Source organism: Rhinopithecus bieti, unplaced genomic scaffold, assembly GCF_001698545.2.
Source record: "Rhinopithecus bieti isolate Rb0 unplaced genomic scaffold, ASM169854v2 scaffold_1306, whole genome shotgun sequence".
In the NCBI taxonomy this organism is placed as follows: domain Eukaryota; kingdom Metazoa; phylum Chordata; class Mammalia; order Primates; family Cercopithecidae; genus Rhinopithecus; species Rhinopithecus bieti.
In genome coordinates, this window is record NW_016803658.1 from 1773498 (window position 1) to 1788118 (window position 14621).

Below are 14621 nucleotides of genomic sequence, written 5' to 3' on the forward strand. Positions count from 1 at the left end.
CACCTCCCGGGTTTACCGCCATTCTCCTGCCTCAGCCTCCGAGTAGCTGGGACTACAGGCGCCTGCCACCTCGCCCGGCTAGTTTTTTGTATTTTTTAGTAGAGACGGGGTTTCACAGTGTTAGCCAGGATGGTCTTGATCTCCTGACCTTGTGATCTGCCTGTCTCGGCCTCCCAAAGTGCTGGGATTACAGGCTTGAGCCACCACACCTGGCCATGGTTAGAGTATTTCTTTTCTTTTTTTTCTTTCTTTTTTTTTTTTTTGAGACAGAGTCTCACTTTGTCACCCATTCTGGAGTTCAGGGCGCTATCTCGGCTCACTGTAACCTCTGCTGCCCGGGTTCAAGTGATTCTCCTGCCTCAGCCTCCCAAGTAGCTGGGATTACAGGCATGCATCACCACATCTGGCTAATTTTTGTGTTTTTGGTAGAGATGGGGTTTCACCATGTTGGCCAGGTTGGTCTTGAACTCTTGACCTCAAGTGATCTGCCTGCCTCAGCCTCCCAAAGTGCTGGGATTACAGGCAGGAACCACCGCACCTGGCCAGGTTAGGGTATTTCTAATTGGAGGATTCTCAGTTGTTGGTATCTGACGACCATTTGCACGGGGATGAGTCCTCCACATTTCCCATTTGGGAGGTGTAAGCCTGTTTGCCAACAGTCTTGCAACTCAGTCAGGTAAAGAGTGCTGGTGTCTGACTGTTCAGTAAGTCAGTTTCCTCTCAACTCAAAAAGTTTTTCCTCTCAACAAAACTTTTATGTTTTCAGTATGTTATTTCCATCTTCACCTGGATAGATGTCCCAGAGTCTCAGGTTCCACCTCTCCAAAGAATAACCCTGTAGGGTTTTGTATGTCTGTGTGTGTGTGTGTGTGTGTGTTTGTGTGTGTGTAAGAGACAGAGATAGAGAATGAATGAGAGAATAAGAATGTGTATATATATCTATGTCATGGGAGGCTTTCCAACTGCTTTTTATACAGACTTTTGGCCAGTCCTCCTTTTTTCCAATCCTGTTTATTTTCCCTACTATTTGTGCCTTCAAATCATGAGCCTTTCTGGGGTATATCAAATCAGCCTACTTTTGGGTGTTCCTACATTCTGGCTTAGATTGTAGTTCTCTCTAGTAGGTTGAGTCTTTTTATCACACTTCTATCTCTTTCCATTTTCTACTTCTACAGTTATCTTTTGTCTCATCTCCTATTCTTTTTTCCTTATGGGTTTATGCCTTTGAAAAAAAGAATCTGTTTTCTGCCATTTTAGTAGATTTGAGTAGAAAGTGGTGGTAAACCCCGTGTTAAATTTGCCATGTTATCATCAACAGTTACCTTTTCCACCTTGGAAAATATTTAACCTAGATCAGTCTTACTCTTTACAACTGCTTTCATCTAACTCCCTTGTAATAATCAAAGTTCTTGAAACAAACTATTCACTGATGCCATGTTCTAATGCACTCCTTCTGTCATGTTTTAATACTGCATACTGTGTACTCAAGTCTCTTTACTGACTCATGAGAGATGACCTAATCACCAAATGTGAATTGTTTCCTGAATTCTCATTTGTTTTTACCTGTATCATCTGATTCTGTTATATATACATAGAAAAGGATTACTTTTCATGTGTTAGGAAATATGCTAATGAAGCCTTAGTTTTGCAGAGAAATCCAATAATTACTGTTTGGTAGAACATAGTTTCGAAGACTGAATACATTTAGACTTTTTCATATATATGAGCCATTTCTTTTGTGAATCGCCTGCTCAGTCTTTTTTTTTCTTTGCCTATTTTTCTTATTGAGGTCTAAGAGCTCTTTGCATGCTAAGGTTATTAACCTTCTGCTACAAATGTTACGAGAATTCTTTCTTGGTGGGGTGCAGTGGGTCACACCTGTAATCCCAGTGATTTGGAAGGTCCAGGTGGGAGGATCACTTGAGGCCAGGAGTTCAAGATCAGTCTGGGCAACATAGCAAGACCCTGATTCTACAAAAAATAAAAATAAAAAAATTAGCAGAGTATGGTGACATGTGCTTGTAGTCTAGTTGCTTGGGAAGCTGAGGTGAGAGAATATCTTGAGCCCAGTAGTTAAGATTGTGGTCCAGTTTAAATGAGAGAATGAGACCCTGCCTCTAAAAAAAACAAAAAAGAATTCCTTTCTAGTTGTCTTTAAATTTCATTTGTGTTATATTTGATTTGTGAAGCTTTTAAGCTTTATGTAGTCAAGTCTGCCTTTTATGATGATATTTACTTTTTGTCATGTTCAGAAAGGCTTTCCTGTGAAAGTATATGTAGTAGAATACTGTTTGTGCAGAATCTGATCTGTTCTAGATTAATGTTATTATTATTATTTTTTCTTTGAGATGGAGTCACTTTCTGTTGCCAGGCTGGAGTGCGGTGGCGCAATCTCAGCTCACTGCAACCTTTGCCTCCTGGGTTCAAGTGATTCTTCTGCCTCAGCTTCCCGAGTAGCTGGGACTACAGGCATGTGTCACCACGCCCAGCTAATTTTTGTATTTTAGTAGAGACGGGGTTTCACCATGTTGGCCAGGATGGTGGTATTTCTGAAGATTAGTTATTTTAAGTACAAAATTGCACAATGATTTAAAATATAAATTTTAATGCAAGTAAGGTATGACATTTTATATGGGATATGAGGAACGGTAAGAAATGATCAAATCTAAGATATGTATAACTCAGAAAACCTTTATTTGATATAAATATATGATATAAACTAGTTGAAGAATGTGTGTGTTATTTTACACTACCCCATTTTGAAAGTTCTTTGAAAACAGGAGCCATGTCTTCCTTTTTTAAGTGGCTACACAATGCCTTCTTAGTATCTTTTAATGATTCACTTATATGATGAGTTGCATTTTTAAAATTTTCATTTTCAGCTTTTGCAAGAAGCTGAAGTATGGAAAGAACAAGTGAGTGAACTTAGTAAACAGAAAATAACATTTGAAGACTCCAAAGTACACGCAGAACAGGTTCTAAATGATAAAGAAAATCACATTAAGGTAAATGGTTCTACTGGTTTTAGTGACCAAGTTGGCTAGAATTTTACATTAACTCTGAAGTTTGAAAACTAATTTTTAGCAGCTTTTATTTTCACAACATATTTTCATAACGTATTTGGCTAGATTTTCAAATGTTTCTTGAATACTTACAGATTTGCAGTATGTACATGCACATACACACATACATACTTATATGAATATTCTGTGTGTCCTTTTTTCTTCTCTGTATTTTAGCCTAGGTATTTAATAAAGAAATAAAATAATGGTTTTACTGTTTCTCTTCAGGATGCTGTCTGCTTCTGTTAGGAGGTTGGAAGACTTTGAGAATTTGGACACATAGTTATATATATTAATTGAATATCTTTAACTGGTGTATGTACTTTCATGGAGAGGAATACTTTTAAAAAATAAATTTAATTGAAACTTGACTCTAATTGTAGGAATAAAATAATTGATATTACTCTTAGGATTTTTTGACTTTTTTCATTTCCTACTCATTTAAAAAGTCTTAATGCTGGTAAATACAGATACTCACGTGTATGAAATACTATGTAAAACTAATGTTCTGTAATTTACATAGTGATGTGGATGTTGTCATATTGAAAGTGATGGATTCATGCTAGTTATGTTGCTGCTAAGAATATTTTCAAAATTCCAGCTGTCTTTTATTCAGAATTTGGCACACACACACATATATTTAGTAAATAATATATATTACATATAAAATATATATTAAGTAAATGATATATATATAATATATGTACTTAATTATATATATATAAAGTAAAAAAATATATGTGTGTGTATATATATATATTTTTTGGAGACAGAGTTTCAATCTTGTCGCCCAGGCTGGAGTGCAGTGGCACCATCTCAGCTCACTGCAGCCTCTGCCTCCTGGGTTAAAGTGATTCTCCTGCCTCAGCCTCCTGAGTAGCTGGGACGACAGGCATGTGCCAATATGCCTGGCTAATTTTTTTGTATTTTTAGTAAAGACGGGGTTTCACCATTTTGGCCAGGCTAGTCTTAACTCCTGACCTCAGATGATCCACCTAGAATGAGATGCTAACCTCAAGCTCTGCTCAAAGGTATAGGCCATGTTACTTGTGCTTGGAACTCTGAAGAGAGGGAGGAGATCGAAGGGTGAAAATTGTAGAGCAGTGCATTATTTTTAGGTGGGTTCCTCCAGAGGAATACGTGACACGTCGTTTGATTATCTGTAGTGTTGGAAAATATTTCTTTATTCAACAAAATTCAAGAAGTACTTTTGGAAAACCTCTAATGTTCCATTCAAATTCTATTTTATAAATGTCTTTATCTCAGTTGAACTCCTCAGCTAATTGTTTCCTTGAATAAATCAAGTAAAAATCTACGATCTTTTTATACATTATGTATCTCACTGCAGATGTGTTTGGTGTCACACAGAATTTACTCTTATGTTAAATTAGGCCACTGTTATTTGTGGCATGTGAGAAATGTCATATACGAAAATATTTTACTACTTTTTAGTTGCATGATATTAATATGTACTATACTTGATTTGGGAATAACTAGTTTTGGTTTTTATCTTGCAGAGTTTAATAGTCAATAAATGTTATTTCTCAAGACTTTACAATATCTTAAGAGGTGGAAAATAAGAGCTCTTGTGTTGTTATTTATGTGGATTGATTTTTAAACTATAACTGGACATTCAGAAGCTGTAAAGCTGTTAGCATAAGGCATTACTCTCTCTGTTTTTCCCCTTTGTTAAATGTCAAGACTCTGACTGAACGCTTGCTAAAGATGAAAGATTGGGCTACTGTGCTTGGAGAAGACATAACGGATGATGATAACTTGGAATTAGAAATGAACAGTGAATCAGAAAATGGTGCTTACTTAGGTATTAAGTCATGACTCATCTCCTTTTGCTAAAATGGTGACTAGCTCTTCTATTTCCTTTTTTTTCCCTATGTGCACCATGTTCTTTATATGCTTTTACTTTGGCACATTCTGTCTGTCTGCAACATACTGTCTTTTCTCACCATCCCTTATAGTTTAGCTTCAGCTGGAGCATTGCCTTTTCAATAAGTCTTTCTCCAGCTGCTCAGACACACTTACAGCCTCCCCGCTTTGTTTTCTTTGTATATTGTGCATATCTTTATTATAGCCACTTTCAAAATTACATCATAATCATTTCAATACCTGTTTTTCCCTGTACTGTAAGCTAAACAAATGGATGAATGACTAGTTTGAGAAATGAGTGTTCTATAAGTGAATACTTCAGGATACTTCTTTTGCTTTCGTCAGAGGTTCAGATGGTTATAGTACTTTTAATCTTAGCCATTCAAATTGTTATTGCCATTGCTGGTTGTGCTCTGAAGTTGGCGAAAGTGGCAAAAGTTAGTTTCACTATAGCCACTTACTGTATTCTCACACCAATTGCTTTGACCTGAAAAAAACCTTTTTATTTTGAAATATGGCATCATAGGAAGTTCTAAAACTAGTACAGAGGTCCCATGTACCCCTCTCTCATTTTACCCCAGTGGTAGTTCTTCAGACTTTTATGTTATTTTCTGTTCTCTTCCTCAGCCCCTGCATAATTAACAAATTTATTAAGGAGGAAAAGTGTGATTAAAAGTTTTTTCATGATAACATTAATATGTTGGAAAAAATTACATCCCTAAAATAAGTATATAAAGTTCTGTTTATACTTTTTCATTTCTACTTGATCATATATAAAATAATCCTTTCTCTATTTGAGAAAACTCATGCTTGTTTAATGTTGTTTTAACTTGGGTTATAATTTTACTCATATTTTGGATGCTGTAAGAATACAAGAATAGTTAACGATTGTGGTCTATATTTAGATGAATGTTGAATCCTTGTTATAAGTCTGTTCTTCGAGTTAGAGCTGCAGAACATTGTTAAATGATATGGCACTTCAGTGCTTTTATTGTTTAGCTTCCTGGGAGCAGGTCCAAGGCCATTCTGCTTTATACCAAATGCTTTATTGTAGCAAGAAGAGGGATTATAAGTTTCTGGTTGAGTGAACTGATAAAATCATTTTGGTGTCTATTGTCATATTGTACTGTTTTCCCAAATCATTGTTGTGCTTTTGATTTTCACTGTAGATAATCCTCCAAAAGGAGCTTTGAAGAAACTGATTCATGCTGCTAAGGTTTGTGCTATTAGATACATATAAAGAATAAGGAGGAAGAAAGAGAACATGGATTACTCATGTCTTCTTTATAGTAACTGTTTAAAAGTCCATTTTATTGTTCCCATATAAAATATTTAAGAAATTACCAGATTTTCATCATCAATTACTTTTACTTTCAGTTATTAACTTTAGAAGTTCATATAATTTTTGGAATTTATCAAAATAAAAAATTCCAAGTTCTGTACTCATTTTTTCAGATAAGAATATATTTAAAATGTTTCTTGTATTTTATCTCGTACTTCCTTCAGTGCATTCTTTTTCTTCTAGTCTCAGTATTTTCTTACCCCTTCTGCCCTGTATCCTATTTTAAGTAAATACTAGATTCCTTTTTTTCTGGTTTATTCCTTCTCTTTTCCACCCTAGTAGTGGTATTCTCATTTTTGCTGATCTATGTGAAGTCTTGGTAATGTAGTTTGAAGGCTGCTTTAATAAAAACTTTTGTTGCAAGTAAATAGAATGAAAATAGTCACTTTCTTAAGCATCCAGTGAAAAGCATTCACTACTTTTCTCTATCCCTTGTTCTGAGATTTACAAGTATTGATAACTTTGCTGGTTTTTTTAAGATGGAAGTTGCATTATTGGTTTCTGTATTCCAGGTGATAATTTCATCAAAATGATAAAAGAGCTTAAAAAGTGTTGGGGTTGTTATAGTGAGGTTTTATGTTATTTTTGTTGTTGTTGTTGTATAACTAATTAATGTTACTTTTTTCCTTCTTCCCTTCTTTAAAGTTAAATGCTTCTTTAAAAACCTTAGAAGGAGAAAGAAACCAAATTTATATTCAGTTATCTGAAGTTGATAAAACAAAGGAAGAGCTTACAGGTAGGTCATCTATATATACACTTTTAATGTTTTCTAAGTAAGTACACCTCCTTTCAGAGAATGGTAAAATTAATTGAATTAATTTTGGGAAGATCCAATTATATATATTTTTTAACTGTTGTTCTTGTTTGGTATTTGTGAAACAGTCCTGGTTTTTGTTGTCATTGTTGCTAAAGGTATATCGATTTCCTCTATATCTATGTGAAGTTAAAATAATGAAATTTTTTAAAAAACATGTAAAACTGTATTTATCTTTGAATTACAGTGTTATGTGTTTGTTATGTTTTAGATGTTAAAAAGTAGCAAATTGAAACTTAATGTTTAACGTCTTTGTTAATTGAAAAATTGATCTTCGGTAGTGGTACTACTTGCAGTATGATTTGTTCCTTTAATGTACATACATAGTATATTAGCACATACAAGAGTGATGTTAGACCTGTAGAAACAAAGGTTTTTTTTTTTAATTGAAAAGCATTATTTTATTTTGCTGTGTGTTTGTATTTTTAAAAAAGTAAACAAGTTCTGTCAATATGTTTGAAAAATTTTAAAGTTGGCATAATAGCAATCTCATTTTGTAAAAATAAGAGAGAGAGAGAGAGAGAGTAAGTGTGAAAGAAGGGAGCTCTGTGGTACCAGCTATAGCATTTGGAAGGACAGCACTCGAGAGAGCGGGGAGTAATGATTATCTCTGAATATGGGATTATGGACAGATTTTTATATCTTTTGTACTATCTGTTTTTCAAAAACTTCTACGTTATGTGAACTACATTTATAGATGACTATTTAAAAGATTGAAACCACCAAAGCGATAGAGTTATTAAGACCGGAATGGGCGTATATCCCTACTCACATGATTTTAGTAATTGATTATTTTTGGATTTTAGAGGAAACATTAGTATTAGTTTAAGAGAATGTGTGCTTTATGTAAAGCATTGTACTAAAAAGCCATGGGAGATTCACAGAAGGAAAAGATAGCTTACTTCAAGAAGTGGTATTTGAAAAAACGGTGTACAAAGTGCCAGAGTAGCAAGGAAATTTGCTCACCAGTTGTCCCACTCCTTAATACAGTTTCCTGGCAAATCTTTGTTTTTTTTTCTTAGATTAATATTTGGAGACTCTATGTCTGCCTGTACTCTTCTTCCAAATCTAACTTTTTTTAATGGATCATGAAAGATAAATTTCTGTAATTGATCTTTTATTCATAGCATGAAAATTTTCCTCTAAACTGTTTCTGCCTTTTCTTGTAATCATTTACAGTGGTCTTTAAGTTACAATTCAAAACAAAATAGCTAGAGTAGAAGTACAAAAATATGGCCAGGCGTGGTGGCTCACTCCTGTAATCCCAGCACTTTGGGAGGCCAATGTGGGCAGACAACTTGAGCTGGGGAGTTCAAGACCAGCTTGGCCAACATGGTGAAACCCTGTCTCTACTTAAAATACAAAAATTAGTCGGGCGTGGTGGCACATGCCTGTAGTCCCAGCTGCTTGGGAGGCTGAGGCACGAGAATCTCTTGAACCTGGGGTGAGCCAAGATCGCACCGCTGCACTCCAGCCTAGGTGACCGAGCGATACTCTGTCTCAAAAAAAAAAAAAGGAGTACATAAATGCATTAATTAAGTATTGGGTTGTAGTTTGCTTGTTTGTTTTACAGTAGGGATGATTGAATTTTAATAGAGATAATACCCAAAGTTAATTTCTTTACGTGATTGTTCTTGGCAATGGATTAAAGCCTAGGTCAATGGATTTTTTTTTCTGATGTAGATTAAAAAATTTCTGTGGGTGGAAAGATAGTTACATACAATTTCCTGTACATTTAATCATTTAATATTTAAAGATGTAAACTGTTATTTTGGTTTGTATGTTTAATGGGTTATATTAGTCCATTCTCACATTGCTGTAATGAACTACCTGAAACTGAGTACTTTGTAAGGAAAAGAGGTTTAATTGGCTCATGGTTTTGCAGGCTGACAGGCTTCTGCTTCTGGGGAGGCGTCAGGAAATTTACAGTCATGGTGGAAGGCGAAGGGGAAGCTAGCACATCTTACATGGTGGCAGCAGAAGGAAGAGAGTGAAGGGGAGGTGTTACACACTTTAAAACAACCAGATCTCTTGTCTCTCACCTAGCGGGAGACAGCACTAGGAGGATGGTGATAAACCATTAGAAACCACCCCCTTGGTCCAATCACCTCCCGTCAGGCCCCACCTCTAACATTGGGAATTACAATTCAACATGAAATTTGGATGGGGACACAAAGCCAAACCATGTCATGAGGGTTTTAGAATAATTAAATACCATTACATGTAATTACTAAAATTTTCATGCTTGTCAATACGATTTCCAAAACTCTCCACTTTAGGCAGATTGAGTTTTGTCTTTTAAGATTTGTGGTGGTGATTCATATACATGTTATGGGAGATGATACCTTCCTTCATCTTAGAGGAGTTGAGGTTATTATCTTGGTACCTTAATATTAGAGATGTTCAGAGTTGGTACTTCAATTTTGGAGGAGCTCAGAGTTGAGGTAATTACTTTAGAAGAGAAAGGAGGTTTTTTAAAAAAATTGGTGCATAAATTATAAAGCATTCATAATTATTTAGAATTATTCATTTTTATTTTATAGATTTTTTTAAGATCATTTAGCAGTTGAAACACAGCTTAAAGTTGGTATTTTTCTCTCTGGTCTTGATCTGCTTTAAACTAGGAGTATGTTTGAGCATTTGTTATGAGAAGATCCAGATTTCTGGCTTGACTTATATGTCAAAATTTTAGCTTAAAAAGGAGGGCTAGGTAGAATTTAAGTATTTATTGAGAGATAAAGTTTTACTAGATAAAAACAGGCATTATTCATCACCTGGAAATAGTTTTACGGGGAATGTTGAGCTACAATATCTCCCTTTAAATCTCTTATCTCCAAGACCTTCCTGAGAAAGTTAGTGGCATTTAGCTCCAAAATTGAAAATTAGATGCTAGAATCAGAATGTTTAAGGTTTTGGGAATCCTATACATAATAATAAAAATTAGAAGAATTTTTTTTTTTTTTGGAGACAGGGTCTCGCTTTTTCACCCAGGCTGGAGTGCATTGGTGTGATCTTGGCTCACTGTAAGCTCTGCCTCCCGGGTTCAAGCAATTCTCCTTCCTCAGCCTCCCAAGTAGCTGGGATTACAGGCATGCCCCACAATACCTGACTAATTTTTGTATTTTAAGTAGAGACAGGGTTTTGCCATGTTGGCCAGGCTGATATTGAACTCCTGGCCTCAAGTGATCCACCCACTTCGGCCTTCCAAAGTGCTGAGATGTACAGGCGTGAGCCACTGTGCCCGGCCAAAATTAAAACAATTTATATAGCTCCTTAATTAAAATATTAATACACTCAGTGGAACTCTAGTCAGTCATCAGAAAATGATGGGATCCTGTTTTGTGGCAACATGAGTGAGCCTATTTTAAGTAAAATAAGCCACACCAGAAAGAGAAATGGCACATGTTCTCACTCATATATGGGAGCTAAAAATGTTGATCTTATACAAGTAGAGAGTGGAATAGTAATAGTAATATGAGGTTGGGAAGTATAGAGGGTAGCAGATTAGGGAGAAGTTAGTTAGCAGATACAAAATTATGACTAGATAGGTGGAACGATTTCTAGTGTTCTATAGCACTGTAGGGTGACTAGTTAACTTTACATTTATTTTTCTTTTTCTTAGATCTACTTTGTCATATTGTTATTTTTAAATAGCTAGAAGAGAGGATTTTGAATGTTCATAACATAAACAAATGACAAATGTTAGAGGTGATGGATATGCTAATTACCCTGATAGGATTATTACACATTGAATACTTGTATTGAAATATCACACTGTATCACATAAATATGTACAGTTTTTATGTGTCAATCAACTAATAACAATAAAAGCATTTAGGTAAATAAAATACCTTATAGATTTTCTGTTTTTGGATAGAGTTCAGTTTATTAATAATTTATTATTTTAGTAATTTTATGTTTCTGAAATGTTAGTATGCAACTCAAAATGTTTACTCCTTTAATTATGACTTAAACTTTTTATATAGAGCATATTAAAAGTCTTCAAACTGAACAAGCATCTTTGCAGTCAGAAAACACACATTTTGAAAATGAGAATCAGAAGCTTCAACAGAAACTAAAAGTAATGACTGAATTATATCAAGAAAATGAAATGAAACTCCACAGGTAATAAAAATTATGTTAACTCCATTGAACAGCAAGTAAAATAGCTTTAGGGATACATGTTACATGGTTAGCTGTAGTGATTACTGAAAGTTCTCAATTTGTGATTAGATTGTATGTCATCAACTTATTTTTAAGAAGGGTATTTGATCTGGAATACTTTTCAATAAATCTGGAAACACTTTTTTTTTCAACAAAGAAAATATTGTAAATGATGTTGGAATTTCCAAGCTAGTTAACAGAATCCTTTTTAGCTTCTAGTAAGTAGTCAGCAAATTATTGCCTTAAACTTCCTAATACTGGCAGGGTTTCTGAGTGGACACTCTTGATTGAACTGCCGATTTAATTCCATCTCTGATATATGTGAAACGGTTTTCTCTGTTCTGTGCAAGTTGCTTCTTCCCAAGTGTTCCTTGTCTTAGTAAATGGCAGTGTCCTTTACTTAGTTATATAGGGTGGCTCCTCAAGCCATTTTTGACTTCTCTCTTGCTTTTATATCTCCTATTTATTCTGTCATTAAATCTTGTCAGCTTTTTTATAGCCTGAATCTGACCACTTTTTACCATCTCCCATATTAGTCTGGTCCAAGTCATCAGTAGTTAACATCTGGCTTATTACAGTAGCCTTATGAGTAGTCTCCTCCTTTCCACCCTTTCTCCTGCACTATGTTTTCTCTGCAGCATGTAGGATGACCCTTAAAGTGTGAATTGTGAGTATGGTCACTCTTGTGCTCAAAATCCCCGGGTGCCTTTATATCACACTCAACCCGCAGCTTTTATATCTTGGCCTACAAGACAGTACAGGATTGGACCCTTGGCCACCTCTTCAATTTTAGCTTATTCATGTTCATTTTCCTCTCAGTACCCTCCATCCAACACTGGCCTTTTTGATGCTCTTTAGCACATTGACCTCAGGGTCTTTTGCACTTGTTTCTTCTGCCTGGAATGATGTTTTCTATATATTTGCATGACTCAGTTCTTCATTTTATTAGACCTGGGTTCAAATGTTACCTCAAAGAATCCTTCCCTGGCTACTCTAACTAAAATAATACCTGCTACTCTTCATCCCCTTATTTTGCCTCATAGCTCATATTGTCCTCTGATGATTGATTGCTTTTATTTCTTTTATCTTCCCTATGTTAAATATGAGCTCTGAGAGATAATTATTTTCTTCACTTCTGTATTCCCAGTGCCTAAAGCATGTGAGACACATGATAGCTGTTCAGTCCATGTTTGTTGAATATATGTACAAATATGTTCAGTGCCTTTATATATTGGAGTGAAGGAGAGTGTGTGTGTGTGTGCTGTTGCCTAAATGCCTAAGTACACTGAAGACCCTTGAGATACCTGAAGACTCTAGATTTTCAAATAGTACCATAGCACATATTTTTTTCATTGTAAAGGGTAATAAGATGTAACAGACTTTCAGGTTCCTTTAGGCTCTTAATGAAAGTTATTACAGTTGTTCTTCATTATTTATAGAATCTGTATTTGTGAATTCACTTACTTGCTAAAATTTATTTGTAAATCAGATCAATACATGCAGAGCTTTTGCAGCCGTTCATGAACACATTCCGAATGATGAAAAATTGGAGTTGCCCAATGTGCATGTTCCCAGCTGAGGTCAAACAAGGCGATGCTCTGCTTTCTTGTGTCAGCTCTCATTCTGCAAACAAGTGTCCTTTTACCGTATATTTGTACCTCATTTTTTACATTTTATGCTTTTGCTGGTGATTAAGCTGTTTTAAATGTCCCCTAAGCATAGTGCTGAACTGCTATGTGGTGTTTTGAAGCACAAGAAGGCTGTGATGTGTGTTACAGAGAAAATACATGTGTTAGATAACCTTTGTTTAGGCATGAAGTACAGTGCTTTTGGCTGTGAATTCAATGTCAGTAAATTAACAATATATGTTAAATAAGGTATCTTTAAACAGAAACACAGAAAAAACAAGGTTATATATTGGTTGGTTGATAAAATTGTTGTGACCAGAGGCTATAGCAGGAAGCTAACCCTGTATTACCCTTGGGAGCAGTGATCTAGTATTTGCTAATTTACAATTTATGGTGACTTTATGGAACGTAACCAGCACAAATAATGACAGTCTACTTTATATATTTGGAAACTGGTAGAGAGTACTAATGCTTCTTTGAGATCAGGATACTGGGTAGTGCTTGGCTCATTCACTGCCAAGTTCTATACTTCAGTCATGATTTGGACTCAGTTCACAATTAAAAAGTTGTTATTTGTTATGAACCTTTGGCCATTTGGGACTGCTCAGGGTATGCAAGAGAATAAACTTGACAAAATGGAAGAATTACAGTATAACCTCAGGGTTTTCAGCCAGTGTACCTACGAGTGGGCCCTTCTTTTTAGGTTAGAATGAAAGGTATTAAAGTAAAACTTGGATATAAGTGATTGAGGTGAAAGAAATATTTTTGAGTGTATCTTTTGAATCAAAAAAGTATATGGTTGGTTATAGAATTTTGATGAGTAATGTTTAACATTTCAAAGAAAAGGTATTTTCTTTAGATTTTTAAAGGATAGGAAACTGAGTAGTATCCTAGTTGTGTGTGTTGTTCACATGATTTCATTCATTAGTTTGAAATTATTTTAAATTCCTAAAATATTTTACATTTCCTTCTTATATGTATGTTAAACTACTTGCTACTGAAATTCAGTGAATTATGCCATTGGTACTTCTTCAGAGTAAAATATTGAGTTGATAGTACCAGTGAAATGTTAAATTTATATTCTTACTGCATATAGTATAATTTAAGTTCAGTCTAGATGTTGGCGTGATGTTTTTCATGACTGATATACCATTTTCCCAAATTTAATAGTGGAAACAAATGAAATGGTAGGACCTAGAAGCTTGATGTGTTACTTTTGTCTTTTTTTTGGGGGGATGAAATCTCGCTGCTATCCCCAGGCTGGAGTGCAGTGGCGCGATCTTGGCTCATTGCAACCTCCGCTTCCCGGGTTCACGCCATTCTCCTGCCTCAGCCTCCCGAGTAGCTGGGACTACAGGTGCCCGCCACCACACCCGGCTAATTTTTGTATTTTTAGGGGAGACGAGATTTCACCATGTTAGCCAGGCTGGTCTAAAACTCCTGACCTCATGATCTGCCTGCCTCAGCCTCTGAGAATGCTGGGACCGTAGGCATGAGTCACTGCGCCCGGCCAAGATACAATATTTTTGAGTCATATCATCAGGTCTCCTTTCACAGTGTAATTTCTATTATTAATAGGCCCACCCAAATTCAATGGGAAGTTATATAGACCTCACCTTTTATCAGGAGGGGTGTCAAAGAATTTCTAGCTATCTTCAGTCTACATGGTCTGTAAAAGCACATCTCTCTTTCATATCCGTGCCCATCGCACTTTCGTGCTTTTCCTA

General features: G+C 35.4%; 1 protein-coding gene across 1 annotated transcript in view; it reads left to right on the forward strand.

Annotated features, from left to right (window-relative positions):
* The window catches only part of LOC108544435 (cTAGE family member 5), a 120668-nt gene that overhangs the window by 64836 nt on the left and 41211 nt on the right, over positions 1-14621 (forward strand). Inside the window, 5 exon segments of the mRNA XM_083287454.1 lie at positions 2883-3005; positions 4764-4884; positions 6116-6162; positions 6934-7024; positions 11089-11227. Coding sequence (XP_083143580.1) covers positions 2883-3005; positions 4764-4884; positions 6116-6162; positions 6934-7024; positions 11089-11227 — 521 coding nt within the window.